The 27,178-nt window shown below is 44.2% G+C and overlaps 1 protein-coding gene across 1 annotated transcript in view; it reads left to right on the top strand.

The window, feature by feature from the left end:
* efnb3b (ephrin-B3b) overlaps positions 1-17,691 on the top strand; it is a 90,923-nt gene extending 73,232 nt beyond the window's left edge. The window contains exons 3-5 of the mRNA XM_085400397.1: positions 7,525-7,617; positions 10,750-10,812; positions 15,006-17,691. Of these exons, the coding sequence (XP_085256523.1) occupies positions 7,525-7,617; positions 10,750-10,812; positions 15,006-15,433 (584 nt within the window). The 3' untranslated portion in view covers positions 15,434-17,691. The remainder of the gene's footprint in view (positions 1-7,524; positions 7,618-10,749; positions 10,813-15,005) is intronic.
* The last annotated feature ends 9,487 nt before the right edge of the window (positions 17,692-27,178 follow it).

Below are 27,178 nucleotides of genomic sequence, written 5' to 3'. Positions count from 1 at the left end.
CTAAAGTCTTTCATCTTTAATAAAATGATCAGCGTTCTGCTCTACCAGGTGTAAAAATTGAGTTTAACATCCAGGCATCCATGAAAACGGAATTTATGACATTTAACGGAGTTAGAAGTTAGCAGGAAGTTAGCTCGCTAGCTTCTATCTAAATACAATATAGCATGTCCTGACTGCGGGGTTTTGGAAACAAATTAAAACGTACAGCTCTGTTATCACTTCCAGCATAAATGAAGACAGAAAACTAAACAGCAGTGACGTTTGTAGGGTTACTGAAGTTGGGCTAGCTGGTATATAATGATGTGCTACGTGACCGCTAGCGACACAGCTATGTTAGCATAATATAAACAAGCTAACTTTTTTTCCACTCGATAAAAGTTACCGTGAGTGTTGTCGGTGGTCAGGAACAAATGTAATCGCATGGCAGGATGCTGTAAAAGGACCAAACTTCAGCCAGGAGAACAACTGAGATAATCCATCCACAATACGAGGTTAGTCATTCATATACTGCTGCATGGGCTGGGCTGTAGTTACATCCTAAGGTTTTAAAAACTGAGCTTAAATAAATGATTAGCGGTAATAAAAGCCGAGGGAGGTCAACAGGGATCACCGACTGTTTTAGGAGCTTTTTGAGATCAAATAGAAGAAAATACATAACATTAAACATGTTAACAACACAAAAGCCATATTAAACGCAGACTACTTTAGATCCGGAAGTAGGATTCGTCGCGTCATCACTGAACAACCGGATATAAAACCGCCGTCACTCGGTTGAGAGAAAAGAGCAGCTGATGAAAATGCTGCTTTGCTCATCTCTGTCATTCTAGGTGGATCACAGCTTCAAGTTTCCAGGCAGTAGTGAACGCTCTGCAGCTTTTCTTTATCTTTATTGTAAGAGAGAAAGCAGACGCTACTTGGGACTGAAAAGGACTTGCCAACAAAAATATTTATTTGATTTTCCATCACTCCCCTCTCACTCCCCATGGGTGTTTGAGCTGCAGAGTCATTAAACTGCATCTGTTCTCTCTTGTACTTAGTGTTTCACCCTGTGTCTCGTTCATGGTCGTTTTCATTGGTTCTACAAGAAGAGTCTTCCGTTTAAAAGGAACTTCTTCCTCCCCACCATCGGCAAGTGCTTGCTTCGAAATATAAAGCACTTGGTGACCGCCGTTGTTGTGAAAGCAGATTAAGATTGTACAATTAAACTACTCTAATAAAATGATCTAAGAATGATCTTTAATTAGACTAAATTCTAGGACTTTCGTGGCCTTAAAGTGGCCCCTCTTTGTCTGGTCAGTTACCCAATTTGGATTTAGAGATGCATTTTAGCTTGACACCTAAACTGCCAATTTCCTGGCACTGCATATTGCACATTTAGGTAGAACACATAAAATCCTCCTAAAGTGTTAAGGTGTTGGAGCACTATCAGTGCTCCTCGGTAGTGATCCTCCATTTCCCTGAAATTCTTCTTGAGGGAAAAGATGTTCCCTTATTTGATGTTTTGGTGCTGGTCCATCTTCTCCCACAGGTGGACAAGTGGCGTGCCACCCACACTGCAACAGAGCCACTGGATCCCTTAACTGTAGAGGTCAGGGTTTTTTTTCTCCTTTAATTTCCCAACCGTCAGTATGTCCTAGAGCAAAATCAAATTTCAACCAGAAATATGTGGAATCAGGCAACAAAACAGCACTTCTCATGACTTTTGAATAGGCTGAAATGTGAGACGAGTCCCGAACTAGACAGATGAACGTGATGGAAATAAACATCAGCATGCGCACAAATTCACATCGCTTGTGCAGAAGCAAGTGTTTTGCTGCAGAAGGCGAGCTGCCACTCAGCATGTGTGGAATATATAACCAGGACTGCAAAATGCACAAGGAGCGGGGGAGGGCAAACGCTGACATCTAATGTCTGTATTAATTCAAATAACGTAGCTTTCCATCGTCGACCGCTGCAAGTACCGGCCGGCGCAGAGGCTGAGCGTGAGGCAGACCCGGTGTTTAAGCCCCTGAATGAATGAACAATCTGAGATATGCTTTGAGTGGAATGTCACTGTCCACTTTTCCATAACAGCAGGCAAGCTTGAGGAGCGATAATGGAGGCAGAGAAATGGCTTGGCCCTACAATGACCTTGGTAATAACAACAGAGACACTGGAAAAAGACTCTCATCTACTCTGTGATCTCCTCTATGGGCTACATACACACTCCTCCCCACCTCCCACCCTCCTGCGTGGCCGCCTGCCTCCTTGTGTGCAGGGCTACGGTGCTGTGCGGTCTGATCGAGGTTAACTGCGGTATTATTTCATTAATTAAGTTTTTCCACTCCTTCCACCGGTCCTGCTCGTCTTCCTGTCAAACGAGGGTGGTGGAGCGACGCCCTTCCTCCATTCCGTCCTCCGGCGCTTCACATCCCCCCCATCACTGCTGATCATTGTCTCAATTACTCATCCCTCCTCTCACTCCCCTTTCTCCTGCTTTCTCCTCTTATCTAATCCTAAATTGTGCTGTACACTCTTCCCCAGTCTCTCTTTTTCTTTTTCTCTTCTCCAGATCCTCCCAAAGTGAGGTGGGAAAGATTTGTAGTCTAACATCTCCCCATCTCTCCCGCTCTCATCTGTGTCTCTCATCTGGATTTCACAGATGTTCTATGATTATTTCTGCCTTGATTTGGTGATACTTTCCTGCCGTCGAGGCATTTGGAGCATTTTTAGTGTTTAGCGACCAAGATTCGGCGGGAACTATTTTCGAACCGAGGCCAAAGCGGCTGTGATCCTTCTGCTCACTTTGTTCCTGTGAAATGGAGATTCACAAAAATGGTGCCACCTGTAACATGTCTAATGGATTTAAAAGGATTTGCCATGATACAGTTCACGGTTTTAAACAAAATTGCCTTTGTGATATTTGTGACCTGTTGATTAGGAGGTTTAAAAAAATAGCCTGCATTTGCAAAATCACATTTGTGGAAGCTCTTCTGGTTCAATTTGGCTCTCCGGCTCTCAGTCTCTGTCTCTTTGTTTCTCCCTCTTCTTTGTATCCATTACTGTTCCACTTTTCCATAATGGAGACATTAGAGTCTTTTACCTCTCCGCTATCTATCATGTCATTTAAACTCTTTCCTTACTTTCTGTTTTTAACTTTTTCCCTTTCCTCTTCCCTCTTTCCTCAAATCTTGCCTCCTCCCTCTGTCCACCGCGCTCGGGGTCATCCTGTCGTCACACAGCGTCTCTTGTCCCCATCATATCACCAACAGCTTGTCACAGGCAATCAGCCTGCCTGCCTCAACTCCCCGCACGAGCCTCTCCTCCTCCTCTTTTCTCTCCTCATCTTCCTCACCTCCCTCGTCTCCCGTCACCTTCTTTTCCTCCTTCATGTGTCAGTAGTTATTACGCTCAGAAATTTGTCGGGCCCCTCTCTCTCAGGCCAGTTAAAAGGGTATTTTCTCAATCCCTTATCCATTCCTACGGTTAGTACTGCTGCCCAGTTTTAGTCCTACAGCCCGACTTACGCCTCCCAGTGACCGCTGTAATGGGTTATACTGGAATGAGGAGAAGCTTGTGTAATCCCTTCTTATGTCATGTACTTACATTTCTGTTAGAGCATGGTTTTTACAGTATGTTGGGAGCAACGTTTCTAAGAAACAGTGGAAAATAAGATAAAAAAATTTGTTCTCAACATATTTTCCCCCATTTTTGTTTTCAAGTATGTTTTATATCTTTCATTATAATAATTAGATTTTCAGCTACAGCATGCCCCGGGGTAAGAATATGTTATTAATGATTTAAAAATGACTGTGTGTATTAAATAAACATATTATCTGTTAATCAGGACTTTATATGAATTTTGTAATTCATTATGATGTATGTTGTAATACTATAATTTTCAGTAGTACGTAACTATTAGTTAAGGACTACTTAACTATCAATGGTATCATCAATCATGGTATTATATATGTAAAGTATATAAAGTATACCCATTAGGAATTTCAAAAAACTCAGTACTGACGTATTATTTTTAGTCTGCTGTTTGTTTAGGTTCAGAAAAAGATCATGCTTTGTGTTAAAATAGACTTTCACAACCTTAACCATTTCTTAGAAAGCTTTTCTGCCAGAAAGCCCTGAAGGAAAAATTCTCCCACCACCTTATATCTTTCTTTCTTCTGACTTCCTCCCAGTTCCAAAGCTATTACTTCACAACAAAATCACTTAAGATTAATGCAGTCATGAGGAGACTGCTTTTTTCCATTTGCAGTAATTTATATTTGGAGGCATGGCTCCGTCCTGAGAGAGCGCACCTCCATGACCTGCCAAGTGGAAAGTTTGAGACAGAAAAGACCTGGTATAGAGATGGGCAGACATCAGTGACAAGAGATTTATCATAAAGCAGGAGATGGGGTGGAGGTGGGTTGCAAAGTGGCTTGCACATGCACAGCAACTGTGAGCAGGGTGAAGGATACATAAATAATGTCAGATCAGCTGATCTGCTGGTAAGGCAGCTGAGCTTGATTTTAGTGCCGCCCTGAAGTAACACTTTAATAACAGCTGGTCAGTTGCAATAGTGGGTGTGGATAGACTTGAATTATTATCGTAAGAAAATCAACATAGTGATATGTGGCTCTGCATCAGAACACACCTCACGTTAAATCACAACCTGAACATGACGTCTGAGCAAAGGATGTAGAAAAAGAAAGACAGCCCTGATCAAAGAGCTGTACCTAATTTGGCACACTCATTCGGTTTATTTGAACCTCACTGAAATCAATGAAAGTGTCTTCTTCCATTATTGCAAACGAAAAAAAATTTCACAGGTCTCAGGTGGAGAAAAAAAAAAAAAGAATACTACGATTTAAGATGATCTCGAAGGACAGCAAATAGTGAAAACACTCGAGGAATGCACAAGTTTTTTCACAGCCTTTTATATAAACCTTATTTATCCATCCCTTCATCCATCCCTGTCTCCTGGCTTCCCTACCATACTGCTGTTCGCCTTGACCTCCGCCTGCTTTCTTTCCTCCTCCTGCTTTCACACTCTGCATCCTGCAGCGATGGAGGGAAAGACAGAGGGAGGTGTTAGAAGTAAAGCTGCCTCTTTTTCACACTTTCCTCTCTCTCTCACTCACTCTCTCTCCTGAGCCATCCACCATTCATCCCTCTCTGCTTCGCTTCAGACTGGCTAATCTATAGCCTGAAGGGGAAGTGGCGGGAGGAAATATGTATATATATATATATAATTTTTTTTTATAAAGGAAGAATGATGACATTGAAGGTTAGCCAGGGAAAATGAGTGTAGACGGTGTGGTGTATGTGTGGGGGAAGGAGAAAGAATATGCCTACTGTATTTTTTAGTAGCCACCACATCTGTTCCTCCATCAGCTAAAAGTTGAAAGGCAGACATTGAACTCGGTGTCTTTTAATAGCTTTTGATTTGTTGCTGTGAGTAGGATCTGTAGGATCATCTGTGTGCTAATGATTGAGACCAGCTGCACAGCTAATGGTACACCGGCTGCAAAGGTGTGATTCTCACTAGGAGCATCTCTCTCTTCTTTGCACCCCTCACTGCTTCTCTCTTTCCGTTCTCTCTTTTCTCACTGTGTCTTCATCTTCATGCTGATTCCCATCTATCCTCAGCCTGCTCCGCGTCCCTTAATCCTTTTCCACCTTCGGTGACCTGGAGGCTAGTCGTCGTTCACTTGCTCCTTTCTCTTTGTTTACATTCTCGATTCCTTTCCTGCCTCCTCTCCTCTTTTGCCATCTTAGCTCCTCCCACTTGTGATGCTAGTAAAGGAGGAGGAGGTAAGGACAAGACAGGAGTCAAGACAGTTCCTAATCAAGCTTGATTAGGAACTGTCACTTTAAAGTGATGCCAGTTCAGTCTAATGTGGCATCATATTTTCTCCCTTTCTCTCTCAGATAAGCATCTCCACTGAAACATTTTTATGTTAAAAGGAACTTATCTTATTCGTTTGCAGCTTTGCATTTTCAGTCTTAAACTCTACTGCAGTTCCTTGGTGTGATGCGCAATTAAGAATTTATTATATTTACTTTAAACTCACCCTTGGACAGACCCTGAGTTCATTCATTGTGTCAAAGAAGCCTTTTTAGTGCCTTAAAGCCAGCTTTCTTCTGATTTGTTGCCCCTAATAAACAGACAGCTGTGGGCAGCATTTAGAGCAGCCTGAAAGCAGAACTTCTGGCTCATAAGGATCACGTTCGCGTATACTGACCTCATTATTATCTGCGTTTGCAATGCTAAAGCGATCTTTGACCAGCATAAGGCACATAAATGAGGAATAATATGAGAAAAATGTGCAGATGTCACATTTTATCTAAGTGTAATTGCAACAACCACAGCTTATGAATACAAAGGAACACTTTGTAGAGCCCTGTTCTCATCGTGTTAGCAATTCAGCTGTTTGTCACATATTGTATATACATCACAGGTCCCACAAAGGGCCTTTGTTCCTGCGCATCCTTGCCCATAGCTCCTCTACTGAGCCGTTTTTTTTACCCAAAACTTACATTTTTAGGAACTACAAAATCCTTTGAGAGCGAGACACCGGTGAGATCAATTTCCAGGTCACAGACAGACAAGTTGGAACAGAACAGTGAAGTAAAAAGAGCTCTTTGAGCAGGATTTTATACGTATGCATGCACGCACACACACACAGTTCTTGTGTGCATATTTTCTCAGCACTGTTTGACCTTCTTTAACTTCCTTTGTAGCTTCACTAGATAAAAAATGTGATTTACATGACGTTACATCGCTGATTAAAATCTGACTCTGTATCGCTGTATTGTGCTGATTGAACTGTTGCATTTTTTTCCAGCGTGAGAAAAGCTTTTACATCCTGATAACACATAATAAATTCCCCCATTGCCTGTATTAACACATCCCCTCCCTCATTTTAAATGGAAAAAAATCCCCTTAATTCTATTAATTAAAACATAAGCGGTGATAGTGTTGGTGTATTGATGGGGTATTACCAAGTGGAGCTTTAACACATTCCACAGTTTCTTTTCTAACCAATCACGTCCAGTTTCTGAGTCAAATCACACTGATTTGTGTCTCAGGGGCTCCCATTTGATTTCATATACGCTCTTGATTGGATTACCATCACTCCCCCCCCCCAATCCGTCAGTCTTCGCTTCTCCAAATTGCATCCCCTCCCCACCCCCTCCAACGCTATTTCTCCAGCCCAAGCAGCAATTGCAGTTGACTGCAGTCGGTTGAGTCCATGCGCCACAGCGGGGGTGTTAATGAATTCCAGCAGACTGCTAAATGAGGACTTATTAAAGTGCTGCCGCCTCATAGTTTGACATTTCAGAGCTTCTGGTGGAGTTTTAAATCGCTGCCTCTGCAAATGTCACTCGCTGACTCTCTGGAAGGGCTGACCATATGAATAGAAGCTAGTCTTGGCTATAGATTGTGTGAGAGAGTGTGAGTTTGTGTGGCTGTATATTCAGTGGGTCCGTATAGCACGCTGTTCCTTTTTTTAATTGCACATTTCTGTGTTTCCATCCTTCCAGCTACGTCAGATGGGACGCGTCAAGGCCTAGACAGCATGAAGGGTGGAGTGTGTGCCACGCAAGGCATGAAGGTGGTCCTAAAAGTGGGGCAGAGTAAGTCCTCGCAACTCTCTTTCTGCTTTCTCTCACACACATCCGCTCTACATGTGAGCTATCTCATGTGCACTGCATGTGTGATGGACTCGTACACACACACACACACACACACACACACACACACACACACACACACACACACACACACACACACACACACACACACAAATCACTTAACACACTGTGATATTAACAAGCATTAGCTCCACATCTCCCATCATCTCACATCTGTGCAGTACAGAGCAGCACACATTAGTGCGCCTTATCTTGCATGCAGCCTCTTCCACTTTTAAACTGTCTCTCTAATCTTCCTCTTCCTTACACACACACGTACCATATAGTCTGCACACCACACACACACCACATGCACACACACGTACCTTTCTTAATGCGTGTGTTCTTGCTGAGCATATTAGGTCTCGTTAAGTGGTAAGAACAGCTAAGAAGTGTGGGATCAGTCAGCTCTAATGAGCCCTGTTGACTCCCTTCTCACTCTGCCTTTTAACTGCTACTGACTCATGCTGGACACACACACTTAAACACACACTGAAACTTAGACGCACACGCGTGCGCACACACCGGTCTGCATAATCATCAGCTCACACGTGCACATTAAGTGGACACGGACACGCATGCACCTGAGATGTCCACGGCCGGGAAACGAACACACACACACACAGACACACACATGCACAGCAGTCCCGCCAGCTACAGCATGATAACAAAACGACTCCATTCTCTGTTAAAGCACACAGTCAGTGATTTTTAATGACTCGTAGCTGCACACACTTCTAATTTGTTTGGAAAATATTCACAGCTAATGACCCTCGCACGGAGGTGTTTTTTTTTTTTAAGCAGCAAAGGGGAAAAAAGGCTAATTTAAGCATTTTCACTGGCCTGCACACTTCTACACATAATCGGCACCTGTCCTTCACACGACCCCCCTCACGTACACACGTACAAACACGACCAGCCATTTCTATTTCCTTGATCTATGCTGTGTTATCAGGACTTGTGTATTGTAGGTGCTCTTCAGCAAAGAGCCAAGTGGCGCTGTTGTGTCTCTATCAGCCCGTAACATCAGCATAGTCAGCTTGGCTCAATAGAAATACCACCACACACACACACACGTACACACACACACACACATACACACTTTATTTCCCCTGGCTTTTTCACCACACAGGCGATGGAAAAACTACCTTCCTTTTGACACACATACAAACCACAGCTCTGTGAAGAAGATGCACACACACCTTTTTCTTTGTTCTTCTTCATTTTCTTTTTAAATAATTTAAATAATTTTTTTATAATAATTTTTCCCACTTCTCTCCTTTCCTCACTCAAACTACTCCCTGCAACACTCCTTGCCTCCTTTCCTTTCAAATTCCCCGTTTTCCCCTGTCTTCATCACCCCATTCCGCTTTGCATGCCGGCCATCTCTCCTTATTTTCACTCTTTTCCTCTGTTTTCCTCATCTTATCTGCTGTGTGGCTGAAAGGTCACGTCTGTGTTGTTTGTCGTCTAAATAAGCGGCGTGCCGCCTCGTGGTGATCTCTGATGAGATATGGCGCTCTGCTCCGCTTCGAGGGACCCACACTTGCAAAAACCCACACATATACATTGAGCTGTCGCCTCGTATTTTATTCTTTATATATCTTGCTTGCTCTCTGAATCTGTCACATGCACACTTTCTCACACGCACACAGCCCGAACCTCCTTCTACGAGCCCCTGCTGACCAAACAGCAGTTCCTATTGATCCAGCCGGCACCACCCCGAACCTCTGTTTGGTTTATTGTCAAGAGGGAGCCGCCAGCCAATATCCTTACCCTTCTCTAAATGTCAGCACATATGGGTTGATGGCTGTGCTTGACCACTGTACAGGCAGGACTACTATAGTCAAAAGCAGGTTGTTATTTCCATCTACAGTAAAGTGGATAGCTCTCATTATTGTACTTCCCAGTCCCAAAGCTATGACATCACTACAGCATTATTGGACGGTTGCAGTGTCATCCCAGAGCACATTAATGTTAATATTGAAACTGTGCATCAGAATTCATCACGAGTTCTTAGCAGATAGTGCAACACATCTTCATATGAGTTTTACACCAGATGCCCTTCTTGACACAACCCCAACGGGAATTTGTGTCCCTGGGTGGAACTGAATTGAATTATCAGCCTTTCGCTCGTCAATCAAATGTGTATACTTTGTGTGTTAGAGCGTGCTGGAAAGTAGACCCCCAGCTGAGAGACAATAGATACGACAATGATTAAATCAGACACAGCACAAAAACAGGAACTGGGGTGGGGGTGGGTTGCAAAGCAGCTTGCAGATGTAATTGTGAGTAAGCTAAAGAAGCTTCAATAGCAAGCCCTACATATGACAGCCAGCTAGGCGTGTAGAAGTGTATCAGCAGAGCTATCAGCTGATGGGGGCCGGCACTTAGATCAGCTGACCTGCTGGGATTGCAGCTGAGCTCGACTTTGTGGGGTGCCTGATTTAATGCCGCGCTTGATTAACTGTAAGTTTGCGGTCATTTTATGTTGCACGAAATGTTGAACTCAACAGCCCAGCGCAACTCTGTTCTTGCAGCCCACTGTTGGACAGATGGCTCAGAAGCTAACAAAATTAGTATTTTCTGAACCATCTCTTTCAGCTTCGAGGAGTAGCACTTATACCCACAACGGCTGCATTAGCATGTAGCATGTGTGTGCACGCTTGTGCCCGTGTTTGCATGTGTCACATAAACTCACTTTAATGCCATCACCATTACTGAGGGCTTGCGAGACAGATGGCCTGATTTAGCGACTACAGATTACAAGCCGTTATGGCCTTGTGTAAATTCGCTCAGGCCAAAACAACAAACGACCTCTCTTTAGTTTCCCATTCAAACAAATGGAAAAGTGCTCATACGCAGCACGTCGAAGCCCAGTCAATATGTGCTCCCCTATAATGGGAAGGGAAGGGGGTCCTTTATTAAACCTCTTCTGTCTCTTATTTCTCTGGCTGGCTGTCTCTCTCTTTGCTAATGTCGCTTATTGGTTTCGAATCAGAGAGCTTTGGCTGTTGCAGAAGATGGAGGCTGTCTTGGTATTTCTGTAATTCCTCGCTTATTTTTCCTCCCAAGGCCCATATGGACTGCCTCCAAAGAAGGAGCCGGCAGCGGGACGCACCACCAGCAAAAACCCAGGTAAGCAGGAAATCAAATAGAGATAATCCATAGCAGATCCATCCACAAAATGGATGGAGGGAATAAGCAAAGACTGCTAGATAAAAAAGAAAAGCAGCAGGGAGAGGGGAGGGTGGAGGCGACAGATGGAGAATGTGCAGCGGTGACATCTGCGGATCTCTCTGTTTAATTCCATATTTCTCTCTCACTCTCTCCTTCTCCCCCCTACTCTCTGTCCCTCTCCTCCTCGTCTCTGCACCCGGCCCTTCGAGCTAAGTGCTGCGGGCGGGGAATGGATGGCTAATAGCTACCTTGGGAGAAGGACAAGAAAAAGTGAGGGAGGAAGAAAGAGGCAAGAGGAGGAAGAGAGACAGAGGGAGAGAGAGCAGCGACGACATTTCAGAGTTATTATTGTCATTAGTTTGGGGGCGAGGGGGGTAGTGTGCACCGTAGTTCTGTCTAGAAAGAATGAGAGACTGAGTGAAGAGAGAAGAGGAGGCAGGGGAGTGATAGAACGGAGTGGGTAGAAATGGGAGGCACATAAGGAGGAGAAAGAAAAGAATAATTGAAAAGCAAAGAGGAGAGGGGAAGAGAACAAGGAGATGAAAATGGAGAGAGGCAACATTCATGCTTCACCTCAAAGTTATTCAGTGAAGGGGAAAGAACACGATTCACTCTGAGCTGTGTTCATTTCTCCTTCTCTCTCTTTTTTTTCTTTTTTGGGCGAATTTGCGTACTATACCAGATGTGGGAATTGGACCATTCACACATTTCCCAATCACTTGTCCATACCTCATATAGGTGAGAAGTGTATGTGTGAATCAGCAACAATAGTATGCATTGTTTGTGCTAGAATGAGAGCGGCGAAGCACGACGGCGAGGATGATTTAATCGCACACCTAAGAGGGATTTTACACATTTTTGACTTTCAGGCAAGGACATATTGACACGCACTTAACCGCATATCTAAAAATGATTGTTATGACATTCGACACAGCAGTTATGCCAGAATTTCTAATCCTCGTGTGAATACGCTCGAAATCATCTCAGCTAATAATTGGAATACTGTTGCTTATTCACAGTTTCTCATTGTGTTTGCGTGGCTCTCTTGGGATGTAAACAAATAGAAATACATTATTGGGATATGAACAAGAAATGCTCTCTGAATAGATACGAAAGGATTGTTTGGTTTTTTTTCTGTCATCCACAAACTCAACTCACTCGAATCAAAACCATCACTCATTACAGATGTCCGCTGGGGATAAACGTCTATAAATGGATTCCAAGTCAGAGAACAGGAGACTTAAAATCATTATTTTCTAGGTAGTTTGAAGAGGAACCAAATGAATCATGATTCTTGTTGATGCAAAGTGCTGAAATGTTCAAAAGTAAAAAAAAAAAAATATAATATTTTGTATGTGAAAGTAGTAAGAGGACAACAGCCAGCAACATGTTTGGAAAAAAATGAGGCATAAAAAAACAGGAACAGTTGTGTAACAGTAAACACCTCATGGAGCATCTACCTTGAAAAAAAAGGTTAGTATCATGGTTGGTGTGAAAACAACGATCTAGTTCAGTTATATTTATATAGCATCAAATCACAACAGCAGTCCACTGAGCGCTGATGCTACAATAATGCGTAAAACCCAACAATCAGACGACCCCTTGCGTGTAAGCAATTGGCGACAGCGGGGAGGAAAAACTCCCTTTTAACAGGAAGAAACCTGTAGAGCCAGATTCAAGGAGAGGTAGCCATCTGCCACCACTGGTTGGAGGTGAGGGTGAGGAAGACAGGATAGAAGAGGGGTAAGACTATTTCTAAAGAGATTTAATCATGTGTTGTTTACAATATGAAAACATCCAGAGAAGTTTCTCGGTGCAAAGAACAATGTGGAACGATCATGCTTGTTAGGCATTTAGCGTTAAAAACAGGTGACAGACGAGGCATCGCTGCACCCACGAATGAAAGTTCAAGTACTGTACAAAGGGAAAAATACACCCTCTCTCAGCCTGAGCCCACTTAAGGTGGATTAAGGTGTGGAGAAACTGTGATCTGATCTTTCATATAATATCATATTGTTTGACTGACTTGCAAAACAATATATTCTGTTTCTATTTACATTTAACGCAGCATCCCAACTTTTTCTATTTTATCAAATTTGTTTTGCAAAGCAGAGAGAAGCTAAGACTCACCCATTCCAGTTATTACAGTCCTAATGTGCACCCATCTAAGCCACTGATTACGACAAGGACATGATTTGAATTTCCGCTCCCGTTGCCAAGCCGCAAGCTTTCGCTTTTCCTTTCACCTGCTTTTCTCTTTTTTTGTGGCACCTCAAATTTCCTGATGTGATTCTATACGAAGGGCTCTGGTGCACATCCTCCAAGTACAAATGGATCGAAAGAGACAAATTAATTCTGTTTTTTAAAAAAAAGAAGAGCATTTTATGTGGGGAGCAGCAATGAGATGCCATAATGCATGAGTTACTGCTGCTCTAGGAATTATGTAATTTTGTCACATCCTCTTGAATGTATTCATATAAAAGGTTTCTGATGGAAGCATGCGCTCATTCACACTTTATTTTGACAAAATGCCTGAAATTTGCATTTGTGCGGTAGCCCGGTGGAAACATAACTAAATGTGGCGAGTGTTCGAAAACAGCTCCAAAAATATGTTAAAAAACCGAATATGAGACCAATTACTCCTCTCTGAAATGTGACAACTGGCTCAGAAGCAAGGATGATATGACACCTTGACCCGTTCTTTCATTTCTGACCTGTTGCGTGTTTCTCTCCGAGGTGGAATCCGCTAATGATATGAAATAGATGGAAACAAAAACGGAAAATAAGGCCTTGGAGTCTGAACTTGTGTGTTTTAGAAAAAAAGAATTAACACAGAAGAAAGGAAGGAGACGTGCAAAAAAAAGGGGAGTGAGAGGTGCAGAAGGAGAGGTGAAGGAAGAGGATATAATAAGGAGAGCAGGTGAGCGGCGGCAGTCATAATGGAGACGGAGAATGAGGGATGTTGGGTTAATGGTGGGAGGAAGAAAGAGGAAGGAGGAGCGGGGAGTGTAATCGACTTCTGGCATTAGTGCTCTGCTCCCAGTCAGTCCAGCGCGGCAGGGGGGCTCGCAGCAGGGGGGAGGAAAGGGGATGAGGTGTGTTTGCTTGGATGTGTACGTCAGTATCGCTTGTGTGTGCGTCTTTGTGTGTGTTTGTGCTGCAAGGTGCTGAGCTCAGAGCAAGGTGGGTCATTACGGCTACAATAACCCGAAGATAGAAAGAACCACGGAGCGAGGGGAGGGCGAGGAAACTGAGGAGACGCCGGAGAGAGACAGACGGGGAGAACAGAGAGGGATGTGTGCCAAGAATAATGATAGACCAATCCAGAGGCCCTATATAGCAAAGACTCACATTACCTGCCTTAACCAGTTCGCACCTCTCATACACATGCCCAGTGCCAAAGCAGTCCGTATCAGCCCTGTTTTTATAAATGCACACGCACACTCGCACACCTCCACACCATCATTCACCTGCTGAGTTCTGACCCGACCTCCCGCGGGCAAGACAGCGAGCTCTGAGGCTGTGAAGATCTTAGGTTTCAGGCGAGACGCGGGGCAGACAGAGGGAGCAACGGGACCCGAGTGTGACAGACAGTTTGATAAACAGACAGACAGATAAAAAAGACAGACGGGCGGGCAGGGAGGCCAGCGGGCAGGCCGAGTGTGTGGTCTGGTGGTGGCAGCGGAGGGGGGAGGATCTCTTCATGTGGCTGGCTGTAATGCTAAGTAAATACAGTTGTTAAGGTTAGGGAAATAGAGTGTATTACCTTGATACACACTGCGGCTCAGCCAGGCTGTCCGCAAGAGTATATACTGCGCAGTACACTCGCACTCACTGCGGACATTCCTCGCTGCTTTATAGGGACTGCTGTCCACTCCATCACATCAATGAAGAGACCACATATAAGCTTCTGTGAGAGTTGCTGCATTCCACTGGTTTATGCCTGCTAGTTTGGGCTGAACCATCGTCATTACTCATGCTATTGTGGTACAGAGCCATAAGGAATGGTATGTTTATTTAAAAGCTCGTGAAAACGCAAGTTGTGAGAGCAAGCCGTGTTATTGCTCCGGTGCATTGGTCGTGATGAATTGTGCGGCGCCGGGAGCAGCTTGTGCTACCGGAAGTAAAGATTGTTCTGTGATTCGTTTCAGGCGGCACGGGGAACTCCAGCCAGCCTCGAGGACCCTTCGGGGAAGAAGGCAGAGGTGAGAACGGGCCTCTCCAACCCTCCAACATCGCTCTCATCGCCGGCGCCGCGGGAGGCTCTGCCTTTCTCCTGCTGGTCACCGCCGTGATCTGCGTCGTGTGCTACAGGAGGCGGCACGCCAAGCACTCGGACACCCACCACCCTCCGCTGTCGCTGTCCTCCCTCACCAGCCCCAAACGGGGAGGCGGCGGGGGCATCACCAGCTCCAACAACAACGGCTCCGAGCCCAGCGACATCATCATCCCTCTGCGGACGTCAGACTCGGCCTACTGCCCGCACTACGAGAAGGTGAGCGGGGACTACGGACACCCTGTCTACATTGTCCAGGAGATGCCGCCTCAGAGCCCAGCCAACATCTACTACAAAGTATGAGGTGGCCTTTGCTCCGGCCAACTGGACGCACCCGCCTCCCTCCACCCGTTACCGACCAATCCCTCCTCCCCACATCCCTGCTCCAAATGAAGCCACAGCAAAGCTATCCATCACAGCTCCAACCCTGATCCCCTCAATACTGCCAGTATTGCCCCTCCGACCCCCCCACACCCCCAACTCACTACCCTGTGAGCCTGCACCCCTGGCCACAGTTGTGTTTCTAGCCGAGTAAGCCTCCCCACCCCATTCTCACACAACCAAGTGTGTGTAAAGGGCAATGTCGTAACCGTGCATAGCCTTTGTTAACAAGGCCCTCGCGAATAGGCAATAGGCTCTGACTGCCCCCCCTTCTTGTTAACTCAGAGCTAAATGAGCCCCCCTACACATGCTGAATTGAAGAGTCCTCCCCTAAACGCCAGTGTGCATGTGCAGCACACACTGTTTTTTTTTTTTTAACGGGGTAGGGACCTGCCGTTGGGAAATGTGATGTTTTGAAGAAGGAAAAAGGAGAACGCAAAGGACAAGAACAGCAAGAAAAACTACTCCCCTGACCCCCACTTAGCACCGCAGAACTCCATCAGCCAATCAGAGTCCGGCCCCTACCACTAACTCAATAATAGGATGCTAGTTTGTATGTGTTTGTTTCTCCTGAGAAAACGCGGGGGGAAGAGGGGGGCCTCGGACTCGCCCGATCAGCACCGTCCGAGCGGCGGTCACATGACCGAGCCAGGGCCTCTACGCAAGGTCTGACCAATCGGTGACTCCCAGAATCTTGTATATTTTAATAATGCGTGTGACTGTGAGAGCGAGCTACGAACTCGGTCAATAATCATGGCGGTGCTGCTGCTCCACATTAGACGTGTGCGTGCAGTTAGTGTGCTTCAAGTACGGCAAGTTTGCATATGCGCGCGTGGGGTTTAGTCTGTGTGCGTGTGTGTGCGTGCGCACGCTTTGTGCGAGGGTGACTGTGTGAATGCGTGCGTTCTTTAGACTTGTCTTAAATACCAAAACACAAAATAGTGAGCGAATATCAAAAAAGTGAGATTTTTTATCGCTATTGACACTTATAGATTATATATATGAATATCCAGTAAATAATTTCTAGATGTTTTTTTTCCGTTTTCTATTGTTTTGTTTTACCCACTCTGTTTAAACTACACTTCTGTTGCTAGACATCTTTTTTTGTTTTTATCTATTTTTCTTTTTCACAACTTAGAATGACCTTGTTTACCCTCCACCCACCCCCACCTCCCCTTTGTTTATTAATTTAATCCCTTTTTTGTTTTTTGTTTAATTTTTCCGGTGAACAGAGGTCGTTTCTCTCTTCCCTCTCTCATTCACTCCCTCCCTCCTTCCTCCACCTCTCCCCCCTTCCCTCTAGGGTCTCTGAACTCTGTGTATATTTTTATAGCTCCTTGTACTATGCCGTAGTTTTGAAGTTTAGACCTCGTTTGTGGAAGTGTTGAGGTAGAACCATCTATGAAAGTTTTTTCTTTTCCTTTCAAATGTTTTTTATTTTTTTCGGAAGCGAAAAGAAGTTAGGGGTGGGGATGGTGGGGAAGAAGAATAAAGGAAGAACAGGGGTGAGAGAGAGAGAGAGAGAGGAGAGCTGCCTGGGGTGGAGGAGAAAAGCGGCGTCTGAATGCAGAAGCTTAAAAAAAAAAAAGGAAGCTAGTGGGGAGGGAGGGAGGGAAAGACTGAAGGAATTGCACACTTAAGAAAAAGAGGCTGAGGGGAGAAGAGGACGGGAGAGGCAGGAGCGCGAGATGAAGGATCCCGAGGAAAGGAGGGATGGAAGAGTGGCCGGTGAAGCAAAGAAACCTCTTCTTTAAATGGAGAGTCTCCCGTATGGAGGTGACGGACCTACAGCCAAAAATGGATTTTTTTGGAGGAGTTGAACTCTTAACCACGACAAAGAGAGATCTCATCACACACACACCCCCACACACACAAACACACACGCCTACTGTGACTCGCATTTTGGATTTGTTCCTTTTTTCTGCCAAAATTTGTGTTGAAATGCATCTCTGTGTATCACTCACGCGCGCACACACACACACACACACACACGCAAAAGAAAATCCCGCTTCTCTCTGACACACTCTGACGCCCTCCCAACACAACCTAACGCAAATTTCACACCTTTTAATGACTGTCACAAATGCCTCTTGATTGCATTGAATGGCATACATTGTCTCTCACACCCGCTTGCACTCCCAACACACACACTTGCACACACACACACACACACACACACACGCTCAACAAAAATGCTGATTACTTTCATATGACTCTGTGTTTCTGTGATTAAGACTGACCCAACGGACACGGGAGGGATGAACAGAGCGACTGTGTGTGTTTTCTCCTCCTCTGCTTTTAGATGCTCCCACGCTTTCACAAACACACACATACACACTCACACTGTCTCTCTCTCTCTCTCTCGCGCACAAACACACTAGTGCCGAGCACCTCGACCTCAGAGGGCAATAACATCGCTGTGTTCAGAGGTGCAATGTGTTCACATGTGCATACTAATAAAGCTATTTTGTGTTGCTCAAACATGCTTATGGCTTATGTGTAAACTGGATGGCAGTGGAGAGCTTTTTTCAAACACACATACACACACATACACGCAAAGCCTCCAATGCTGTAGCCATGTTTTTCTGTGTGAAGCCAGTGTTTAATCTGGACCTTCTGACATTTCTCAGCCGTGTTTTTGTACCTGACGTCATAGAATGAGATACGTTTCAAGCTTAAGTGTCACACTCGTCTTAAACTGACTTTGTTGGGCAGACGATGATGTTCGGATATGTTTCGTTTTTTCGTTTTGTTTTTTTTTTTTAACCCAGTGGAGGAGTTTGTATTTGACTGTATGAAAATTGATGACAAAGATGAAAGTTCTTCTTTTTGTACAACTGCCAACATGTGCTGTGTTTTTCTTTATGTACGCTGTTAAGTCAATGTCTGTTTAAAGTTGAAACATGCTCAGAATACCTAAAAGTATCCTCCAAGCCAAATGAAGTGTCTGTTACTCTCCCTTCAGCAGCTTCTGCGACTCATTGTTTTATTTTTTTTGTGTCCACGAGGGCGGGGCGGGGTGGGGGGGGGAAGTAAACTTTGCGGACTTTCACGCCGTCGACTCCGACGAGGAAGCCGCTGGCCTGTTTTCAGCCCGCTGCGCTCCCTCTCCCGCTCCCTCTCAGCAGAATGTCAAGTATCTTTTGGACTTTTTCCTTCTTCTCCTTTTTTTTTTATTATTATTGTTTGGGTTTCATGTCGATGTTATTTCAAAGTTGTGTCTCTGGCTCTCACCGTTTGTGTTTGACTGGTCGACTCGACGTGTTGGCTTTTCTAAAAAAAAAAAAAAAACAGGAGATAAAAAACAACATGGACACAGTCGCCATTGGTTGTTTTGAAAAGAGAAAGAAGAAAACGCTGTTTCTATGGAACCGGGGGGAAAATAATAATAATAATAATAATTAAAAAAAATAAGCAGCCACTGCTTAGCTCCCTCACCTCTCCGCTGGTGAAAGTGTACGTGTGTGTGTGTGTGTGTGTAAATGTGTGTGAGTATGTGTGTTTCTTTGTGCCAATAGCCAGCGAGCGGAGGCCACGGAGCAAAGGTGGCTCATATGTGACGTGTTGAGACTTTGTATTTGGGACACCTCCATGTGAGAAGGGGTTTTTTTTTGTGTGTGCGTGTCCTTTCCTCCTCCTCTTCTTCTCTCCTCCTTTGCCCTCCTTGTCTTACTCATCACAGCGACTCCTGAGCCCCGCTCCCTGTTCTTCCACATTCCCCTCGCCTCCACCCCCCCCCCCCTCCAACACACCTCTAAAGAGAGGAAAAAACTAGTACATTCCTGGTTTGGAAAAAAAAAAGATTGAATAAAAAAAACAAACAAAAATGTTTAAGCACCACTCTTTTTGTCCCGTTGTGTGATTCATTATTGTGTGGGGGTCTGGCTGAGAGCTTTTGTTCTGCCTGTGTGTGTGTGTGTGTGTGTGTGTGTGTGTGTGTGTGTGTGTGTGTGAGAGAGAGAGAGAGAGTTCCTGAGGCCTGCTAACCCTGCCTGTAATAGAAGGTCTGTCCTCTTATCTCTGCTCTGGGCTCGTTTCAGCAGGGGCTCTTTCACTGCCTCTGCTAATAACACACACACACACACACACACACACACACACACACACACGCGTTCTCCCATCGGTGTTATCAACAAGTTATCAAACCCAGCTTCGTTGGTGTTGAGCGTTGCTTGGCAACGTATTGACAGAGCTGATTTCATTCTCCATCACCCCTCTCTATACCCCTCTTCCTCCTCCTCCTCTATTTCCCCCTGGCTCCTTCTAGCCCCGTGGAACATTTCTATAGCAACTGTTAGCGTCTTTCTCTCTTGTACAAAATTCGCTTCATCCGGATGTGGGTTTGTGTCAGTGTGTGCGTTTTAAAGCCCCTACAGGGCTCGATGTGCCACCAGGGTGGCCTAAGTCTAGGTGACCAGGCAGCTGCCTTTGCCCTTTGATCTGTGATGTGTGTGAGTAGATTACAAGCAATCCCCCCCCCACACACACACACAGGCTGAGCCCACCTACACAAACACAACCTCACTGTCACACACTGGCATTGATCTTGAAAGACACTTGTCATTGCCTCTGCCATGACAACCTGTCAGCGTAACTGAGGCCAAGTACAAAGGAGGTTTGGCAAGAAGTAAACATTCAGTTGGGGGCAATCTGCTAAGACTTCTTATCGATGGCACAGCTGCAGTCAGCACCGCATTTTGTCACTTTCACTTCGCTCCGTTCATATGCAGTCCAGCAGGTAGTAATCTTATAAACCTTGAGGATATACGCAAATGGTGTTTACTGGGACTGATAAACAGAATTTTGAAGTGTTTTCAAATGAGACCTGGTTCAGCAGTTTCAGTGTTTTTTTTCTTTCCTTTTTTTAAATCTCTAAAATCCCTGTCGTAGCACATTTTAGCAGTAAGTCAGTGTTTTAGTAGGCCGCGCTGCATAATACCTGAACACTATGACAGAAGAATGATGCTCTTACAAATAACCTATGATGGGGATTTCACTTATGCTGATAAACCAAACTGTTACAGTCACCTTTCTAAGATTGCCAGGGTACCTCTTAGACCAGAACAACTTAAAGGAGTGTCTAGCTTAACCTGCTGAGGGAGGCTGCTGCCATCAGTGATAGCCATAGTGTCCACAACCATGTTCAGATACATGTCAAAGTAACATCCAGGACCCGATGATGATTATCCAATACACCTGCCAGTGTAATGTTGTGGCTGACTGGACTATGTTGCCTGATTTCACCTCAGCGCAGGAACCAGACAACCTTTTTAAACACAGGTTTGATCTACTTGTTAGGAAGAGCTCAACTCAGAGCAATGCTGTCTAAGAGGCCACGGTAAGTGAATACACCAGTGTGAGGGTTTATCGAACCAATTTGTACTTGAAATCAATTACGGAACATACAAAACCTAACAAGAGAGACAGAGTTGCTATTTTATCTACTGTAAGTGACCATAAGCAAGTTTAGTTCACTGTGGGGACACAATGAGAATATAGCAGGGGCAGGAGAAACTCATGTTACTCTAGTTATTTGTTAAAAATGACATTGAGAATTTAAAAAAGATATATTTAGAGTATACTGTAGGGACACGCTGCTCTGTTTGAAGCGTCATAGCAAGATGTTACTTAGCGCTTAGACCACTTATATATACCACATGTAGCACCATTACAGCTGTGCTGTTATGTTGCTATAGCCTTAAAATCAGAAATTATGCCGGTGGTTTAGTCGATTAGTTCCACATGTAGACTTCGTGGATGGTTAGTAGGTATTTCTCATCTGAAGGAACCGACCAGGAAATGGCTAACACTAAAGAACACAGCGGCTGCCAACATATTGCTAACTTTAATGCCAAACCAGTAGTAATAGCGCTCCGTGAATAGCTTACTGTTGTTGCTAATGCAGGGGAAACCAGCAGCAATATTCTCTTCAAAGAGGAACTAATGCTAATCTAATGGCTGTTAAGCTGTAATGAGTTTGCTCGCTTCTTTCCAGTCTGGTTTAAAGGAAGCCTGTTTAGACTATCGAGACTGCTATGGTCTCCGTATCATTACATGCTCATCATTACTCCTGCTAATCTGTTCTGCTCAATGCACACACAGATGAATATTAATGCCATGGAGGATGATAGCCGTGTGCGTGTGTCCTGCATGAACACACACAGACAGATGCAGACAGGCACAAAAAGTTCGAACGACTCAGGCGCGCGTACAGAAACGGCGAACACGCGCAGTCTTGCTTGCTCTCCGTGTGTTGCCAAGTGAGACAGCTGAGCCTCCTCTTCGGCTCCGTGCAGGGAAGAAAGCTGCAAGCGTCGCACACACAGAAACACACAAGCCTCCTTGCCTGGCACTTTATCACAGCAGCAGAAGGAAGGAAAGAGAAAAGAATCAGTTTTAAGTGAAATCAATAGAGAGATAATCCCCTAAATTAGATTTTGAAAAGCTTCGCTGCTGATGCACAACTTAAAACCCAAGGATTGGCCCACTTGACTTACCAACGAAACAATCCTCGAGTAAGACGCATTTACCATGGGAATGAGTGAAGGTCAAGGATAAGAGTAGAGTCGGAGAGAAGTGGGGATAGAGAAATACTTTAAATCAAAGGAATATACCGAGGAATCTGCATACCAAATCAGGGTAAAAAAAAAAAAGTGCTGTGATTACAATGTCACTGTGATTAATGTAGTGTAGCACCTTAGCACCCGGAGGAGGAGAGCTGCACAGAGTGCAGGGATGGTTTGCACCTGACAGACCCGAAATGTCACGTCATGATTAGAAAAGAGACGAAGGGTTAAAAGGTCAAGCTGTTTGATTGGATGCAAAAGCTTTTCTCTGTGTGGCCTGATCTGGAGGCGGATAGAAAGCTCCAGTGGAGAGTAATTAAACCTCAGCCGAAGAGGAATTATCAGTAGAAAATCCATGATTTTACAGTACTGATGCCGGCAGTTTCTCCTCGGTGCCTCGGGATTCCTCGCAGTGCCCCTCTCCCTCCTTCCATAGCTCTCTGTCAGACTCAGTCTCGCTCCCCTTTTGCCACCTGAATCCCACTCATCCTTTATACCCCCCCCCCCGTCTGCCCCTACCTCCTCCTATCTTTCACTTTCTATAACATTCCCGGCGTCTCAGAGTGAGAAAAATGTTACAGTTAATAACAGGCCTGATGACAAGTGCAGCTGCAATCTGCAAATGCAGAGCTGATGGAAAGAATGAGAGAGGGAAGCAGGGAAACGGTTAGAAAATAGCTTGGTTGCACAGTGGGGGGACGTGTTGTACACATTATGTGTTTGGCTGGAGGATATAACAGCATTAATTTCAGATGATTAACTTGTTAATATTCCTGAGTGGATAGAGCCACTGCAGCCTTTGTTGTCGCAGACGAGCTAAAGTTTTGTAATGCCTCTGCTTGTCATGCAAACAGCTCCCCCGATGTCCCCCACCACCTCCGCTACAGACACACACCATTATGCATACACACAACCGAAGGCCGCAGGAAATAAAGTAGGTTGTGTTCAATTAAAAAAGCTTTGCCTCTAAATTTGATCCCCAGCTGCTTTAGAAGGATCCCATCATTATGTCTGAATACTTATTATTTTTCTCTCTCCGTGCAAATTGTTTTAAGACAAGCGTAATCTTCTGTTCTGCAGAGTAATGGTATCAAAGTGACAGTTTGGTAAACATCTCGCATGAGCAGCAATTGTCCAGTTATAATTTGCGGGTACTCAGCATGGTATGCTTGTCAAGCTTAGTATTCCTTTGATGTGCACGAGGCTGTAGTAAGAAAGCTACGAAAAGGATTGGATTACTTCCAAATTTTACTTTGAAAGAGTGAAAAAAATAAGAATGGCAACACTTGAAAAGCATCCATACTACATCCATAAACTGCAAATCTCTGTGGCCTTTAGCATTTCCTCCTGTCGGTATCTTACCGGTCAGAATCCCTACCGTATTTTCGGACCACAAGGCGAACCAGATTATAAAATGTATTAAGGCGAAACAAAACAGTCAGATAAGTCAGACTTTACTCCACTAATACCTCTTGCTTCCTCCACTTCTGTACCATTGATTCATTAATGCTGAATTCTCTCGCAACTGCTCTATTCCCATGTTGTTGCAGTATATTAATGACTAACCTTGTATTGTGGATGGATTATCTCAGTTGTTCTCCTGACTGAATTGGTCCATTTACAGCATCCTGCATTTGTCTCTAACCATCAGGAATCCTCAGGTTAACTTTTTATCGAGTGGAAAAAAGTTAGCATTCGTCCTCCAGCTTCACTGTTTATGTTATGCTAACATAGCTGTGTCGCTAGCAATCACGTAGCACATCATTATATACCAGCTAGCCAAACTTCAGTAACCCTACAAACGTCACTGTTGTTTAGTTTTCTGTCTTCATTTATTTTGGAAATTATAGCAGAGCTGTATGTCTTAATTTTTTCAGAACTCTCTCAGTCAGAACATGCTATATCATGTTTAGGTGGAAACTAGCGAGCTAACTTTCTGCTAACTTGAGAATTTAGACAGCTTTTAACTCTCAGTGATGCTGCAGTGTTCGTTTGACTTTGGAACCTGAAGCAGAGTTTGGACCCAGATTACTCCACGAGGCTCCTGACTACAGTAGCTGTAAACAATCCATCAAGTCACTCCTCTCATCTCCACACTCCAACCTTTCCTTCTCTCTCTCACTACATCCGAACATGCCCTCCCCCTCTTTTTTTGTCTTCACTAGGGAGGTGCACATCAACATAAGGACTCATGAATGCCAGCTGGAAATTGCTGGAAATAAATTGCTGAAGCTGTTGGAATGGAAGTGAGGAAATCCACAAAAACTATAAAATGTTTACCCCTGAAAAAAACATGACAACAAAAAAAAAAAGTCCCAGCATTTTATCTGTTTCTACCGGCTGGCATTGAATATAAAACACAGGGACACAACCACAAGGTAATTAATACGTCACACACAACTATAAATGCCAGCAACGATGTTGGTCTCTTTCATAGCCTCTACAAAGGTTCACTGCAGAAGTCTAGAAGAGGCTCAACAGTAGAACAGTTGCTGGTCAACAGCACCAGCATCATTGTTAACTTGATTTGGCCCTTCCTGAAGCAACCCATTTATCTGGGTTTGACACTAAGAGTACACTGGCTTGTGAACCCCTAGTGGTTGGATTCAGCCCACTGTGGCTTTGTTAAACACTTCCTTTTGTCTACCTTCATAAAAGTGTTAGTTTTTGTTAAAATCCTTCTTTATAACTGTAATCTGTACTGAAAGCCTAATCAGCTTCCTAACTCTCCAAAGTAACATTAAACTGCTGTTTTTTTTTATTTGATTGCAACAAATGATAGTAATTCACAATGCCCTCTTTAAATTAGTTTCATATCTTTAAAAGGGAGATATTACTGATTGTGTTTTGATTCAACAAAGATACTGTAAAAGTGCCTCACAAATGTGACTTAGAGGCTTTTATGCACATACACTCGCACAAGAACAATACACCATTCTAGCAAAGCAACACACTGTAAGCAAATACATTCCACTCTTTCATCTAGACACTCAGAGCAGACAAACACCACAGAAACCGCATTCTCAAAGAAATTCCGATCTCGAAAAACAGACCTTTCATACTGGTGAATCACGGCCAAAGTTTATTTCCTAAACACCTTTCCGTTGTTTCATCTTCTGCTTTCTATATTTCAGCAGTCTTATTCCTATATTTCAATTCAAATAAAACTACTGGCATTTGAAGTTCAGGGCAAAACTGAAGAAATGCCCTCGATGTCTGACAAAGAAGCTGTGTTACTGACATCAGGGTGGTCTTGTGGTCAGAGAGCCCCACAGCTGAAGGATTGAGAGCTCTTTGTTCACAAACATCTACCCTGGTGAAGTGTCCTCGAGCAAGACACTGGAACCTGGAGAGACTTAGAGCTTGTGCATGTAAGAAACTACACAAAATGACCAAATCTGAAGGTATATAGGTATTTGTATGAGTTGTGACAGCTGGTTTCTTTCACAGTGTTACATGACTATTGCACAATCCTATGAGCTGCTAGTTGGTCTAACAGCCTCACACACTGCTGCTGTTGTACTCTTTAAAAGGAGGAAATTTATAAGAAAGGACACAACGCCCAAGGTGGTGCCAGTCAAGTAATGATGAAACAATCACCCTGTGTTGAGCACAGTTAAGATTTAATGTACAAAAATAAACATTTGTATTGCTAGAGGCACGTTATCATAAAACAATGACTATAACTGGAGAGTATCTTATTAAAATAAAAGTCCTTTAAAGCTAACACAACTGACTGCCTTGCTGTCGTTCTTCCTCCACACCAATAATGTTATTTTACTGGCAGATTAATAATACGGTGGCCCTGAGAGTTCAAATGTATTGCAACTTAAGAAAACACCAGCAAATAGAAAAGTGCCACAAAAGCACATAAAACAGCAATGGAAGCTCAAACAATAGTGCGGTGCTGGTATTTTGCAGTAAACTTGACCTCTCAGGGCCGCCTGGTTCAACCGGAGGTTTCTTCCTGTCAAAGGGAGTTTTTCCTTCCCACTGCTGAATTGAATGGAAATGTTGGCAGTAAATATTCTAGGACTCAGTACAGGGCAACAAAAGTTGCACTTCCCTATTTTTGTGTATTTGTTCCCAAGAAGGTCCTGAGTTCAATTCCAACATCAGGCCGGGGTCTTTCTGTGTGGAGTTTGCATGTTCTCCCCGTGCGTGGGTTCCCTCCAGGTACTCCGGCTTCCTCCCACCGTCCAAAGACATGCAGTTTATTGGAATAGGTTAACTAATTAATGGTTGTCTGTCTCTGTGTGTTAGCCCTGCGACAGACTGGCAACCTGTCCAGGGTGTACCCCGCCTCTCGCCCTATGACAGCTGGGATAGGCTCCGGCAGCCACCGCGACCCTGAAAAGGATAAGCGGAAGCGAATGGATGTTCCCAAAATGCCCAGCACCCATCTACACAAAGAATAAATGGCAACAAGAATCATAATTAATCGTTCATTTCACTGTAAGACCTACATCAGTGACAGCCTGAGAAGAAATGGAAAAAGGTTTTCCATCTTAGAATCTTTAATCAGATCAGAGCAAGCTCCAGTTATGTCGAGGCTTTAGGGTGTACGGGTGCCAGACTTGCTGGATTAGTCTTAACAGCTGAAGCACCCAATTTGCTCTTGCGATTGGTGATGAAGGGGGCTTTTTGGACGAGCTGTGCTCATCATCTAAGGCGTGTTTGTGCTACAACTTGCATAAATTTTGAAGACTGAGATGAAGAAAAAAAAGCCTTTAAGTACATTTCAACCAACTGAAGCAGAGAAAATATGCAGATAGCCCTCACAAAGCATTCTTGGTGATTCTGGACGTGAATCTTTACCAGCTGGGTTCAGCGTTCTGTAGCGCAAACTGACGTCTTCCTACAGAGGAGGAAGAAAAGACAGTTTCCCTACGTGGATCATTAGCTGACTCTGTAGTTACTCTATTTCAGTTTGAATATCTCTGGAATTTATTGGGAATGTGCTGGAACTTTACGCACTGCAAAGCCAAACTAATTAACTATGAAAGACTCACTGTGTTTTTGCAAAGAAGGGGGCAACAGGCAAGATACAGAACGGTTTTCATCACACCAATTTGTGCATGTCACACCTATTTCAAGTCTT

Source organism: Rhamphochromis longiceps, linkage group LG3, assembly GCF_057381845.1.
Source record: "Rhamphochromis longiceps isolate RC_006_pf linkage group LG3, R_longiceps_female_GT1.1, whole genome shotgun sequence".
Taxonomy (NCBI): Eukaryota; Metazoa; Chordata; class Actinopteri; order Cichliformes; family Cichlidae; genus Rhamphochromis; species Rhamphochromis longiceps.
Note: the sequence above shows the minus strand (reverse complement) of the source record. Positions and strands in the feature narration are given on the sequence as shown.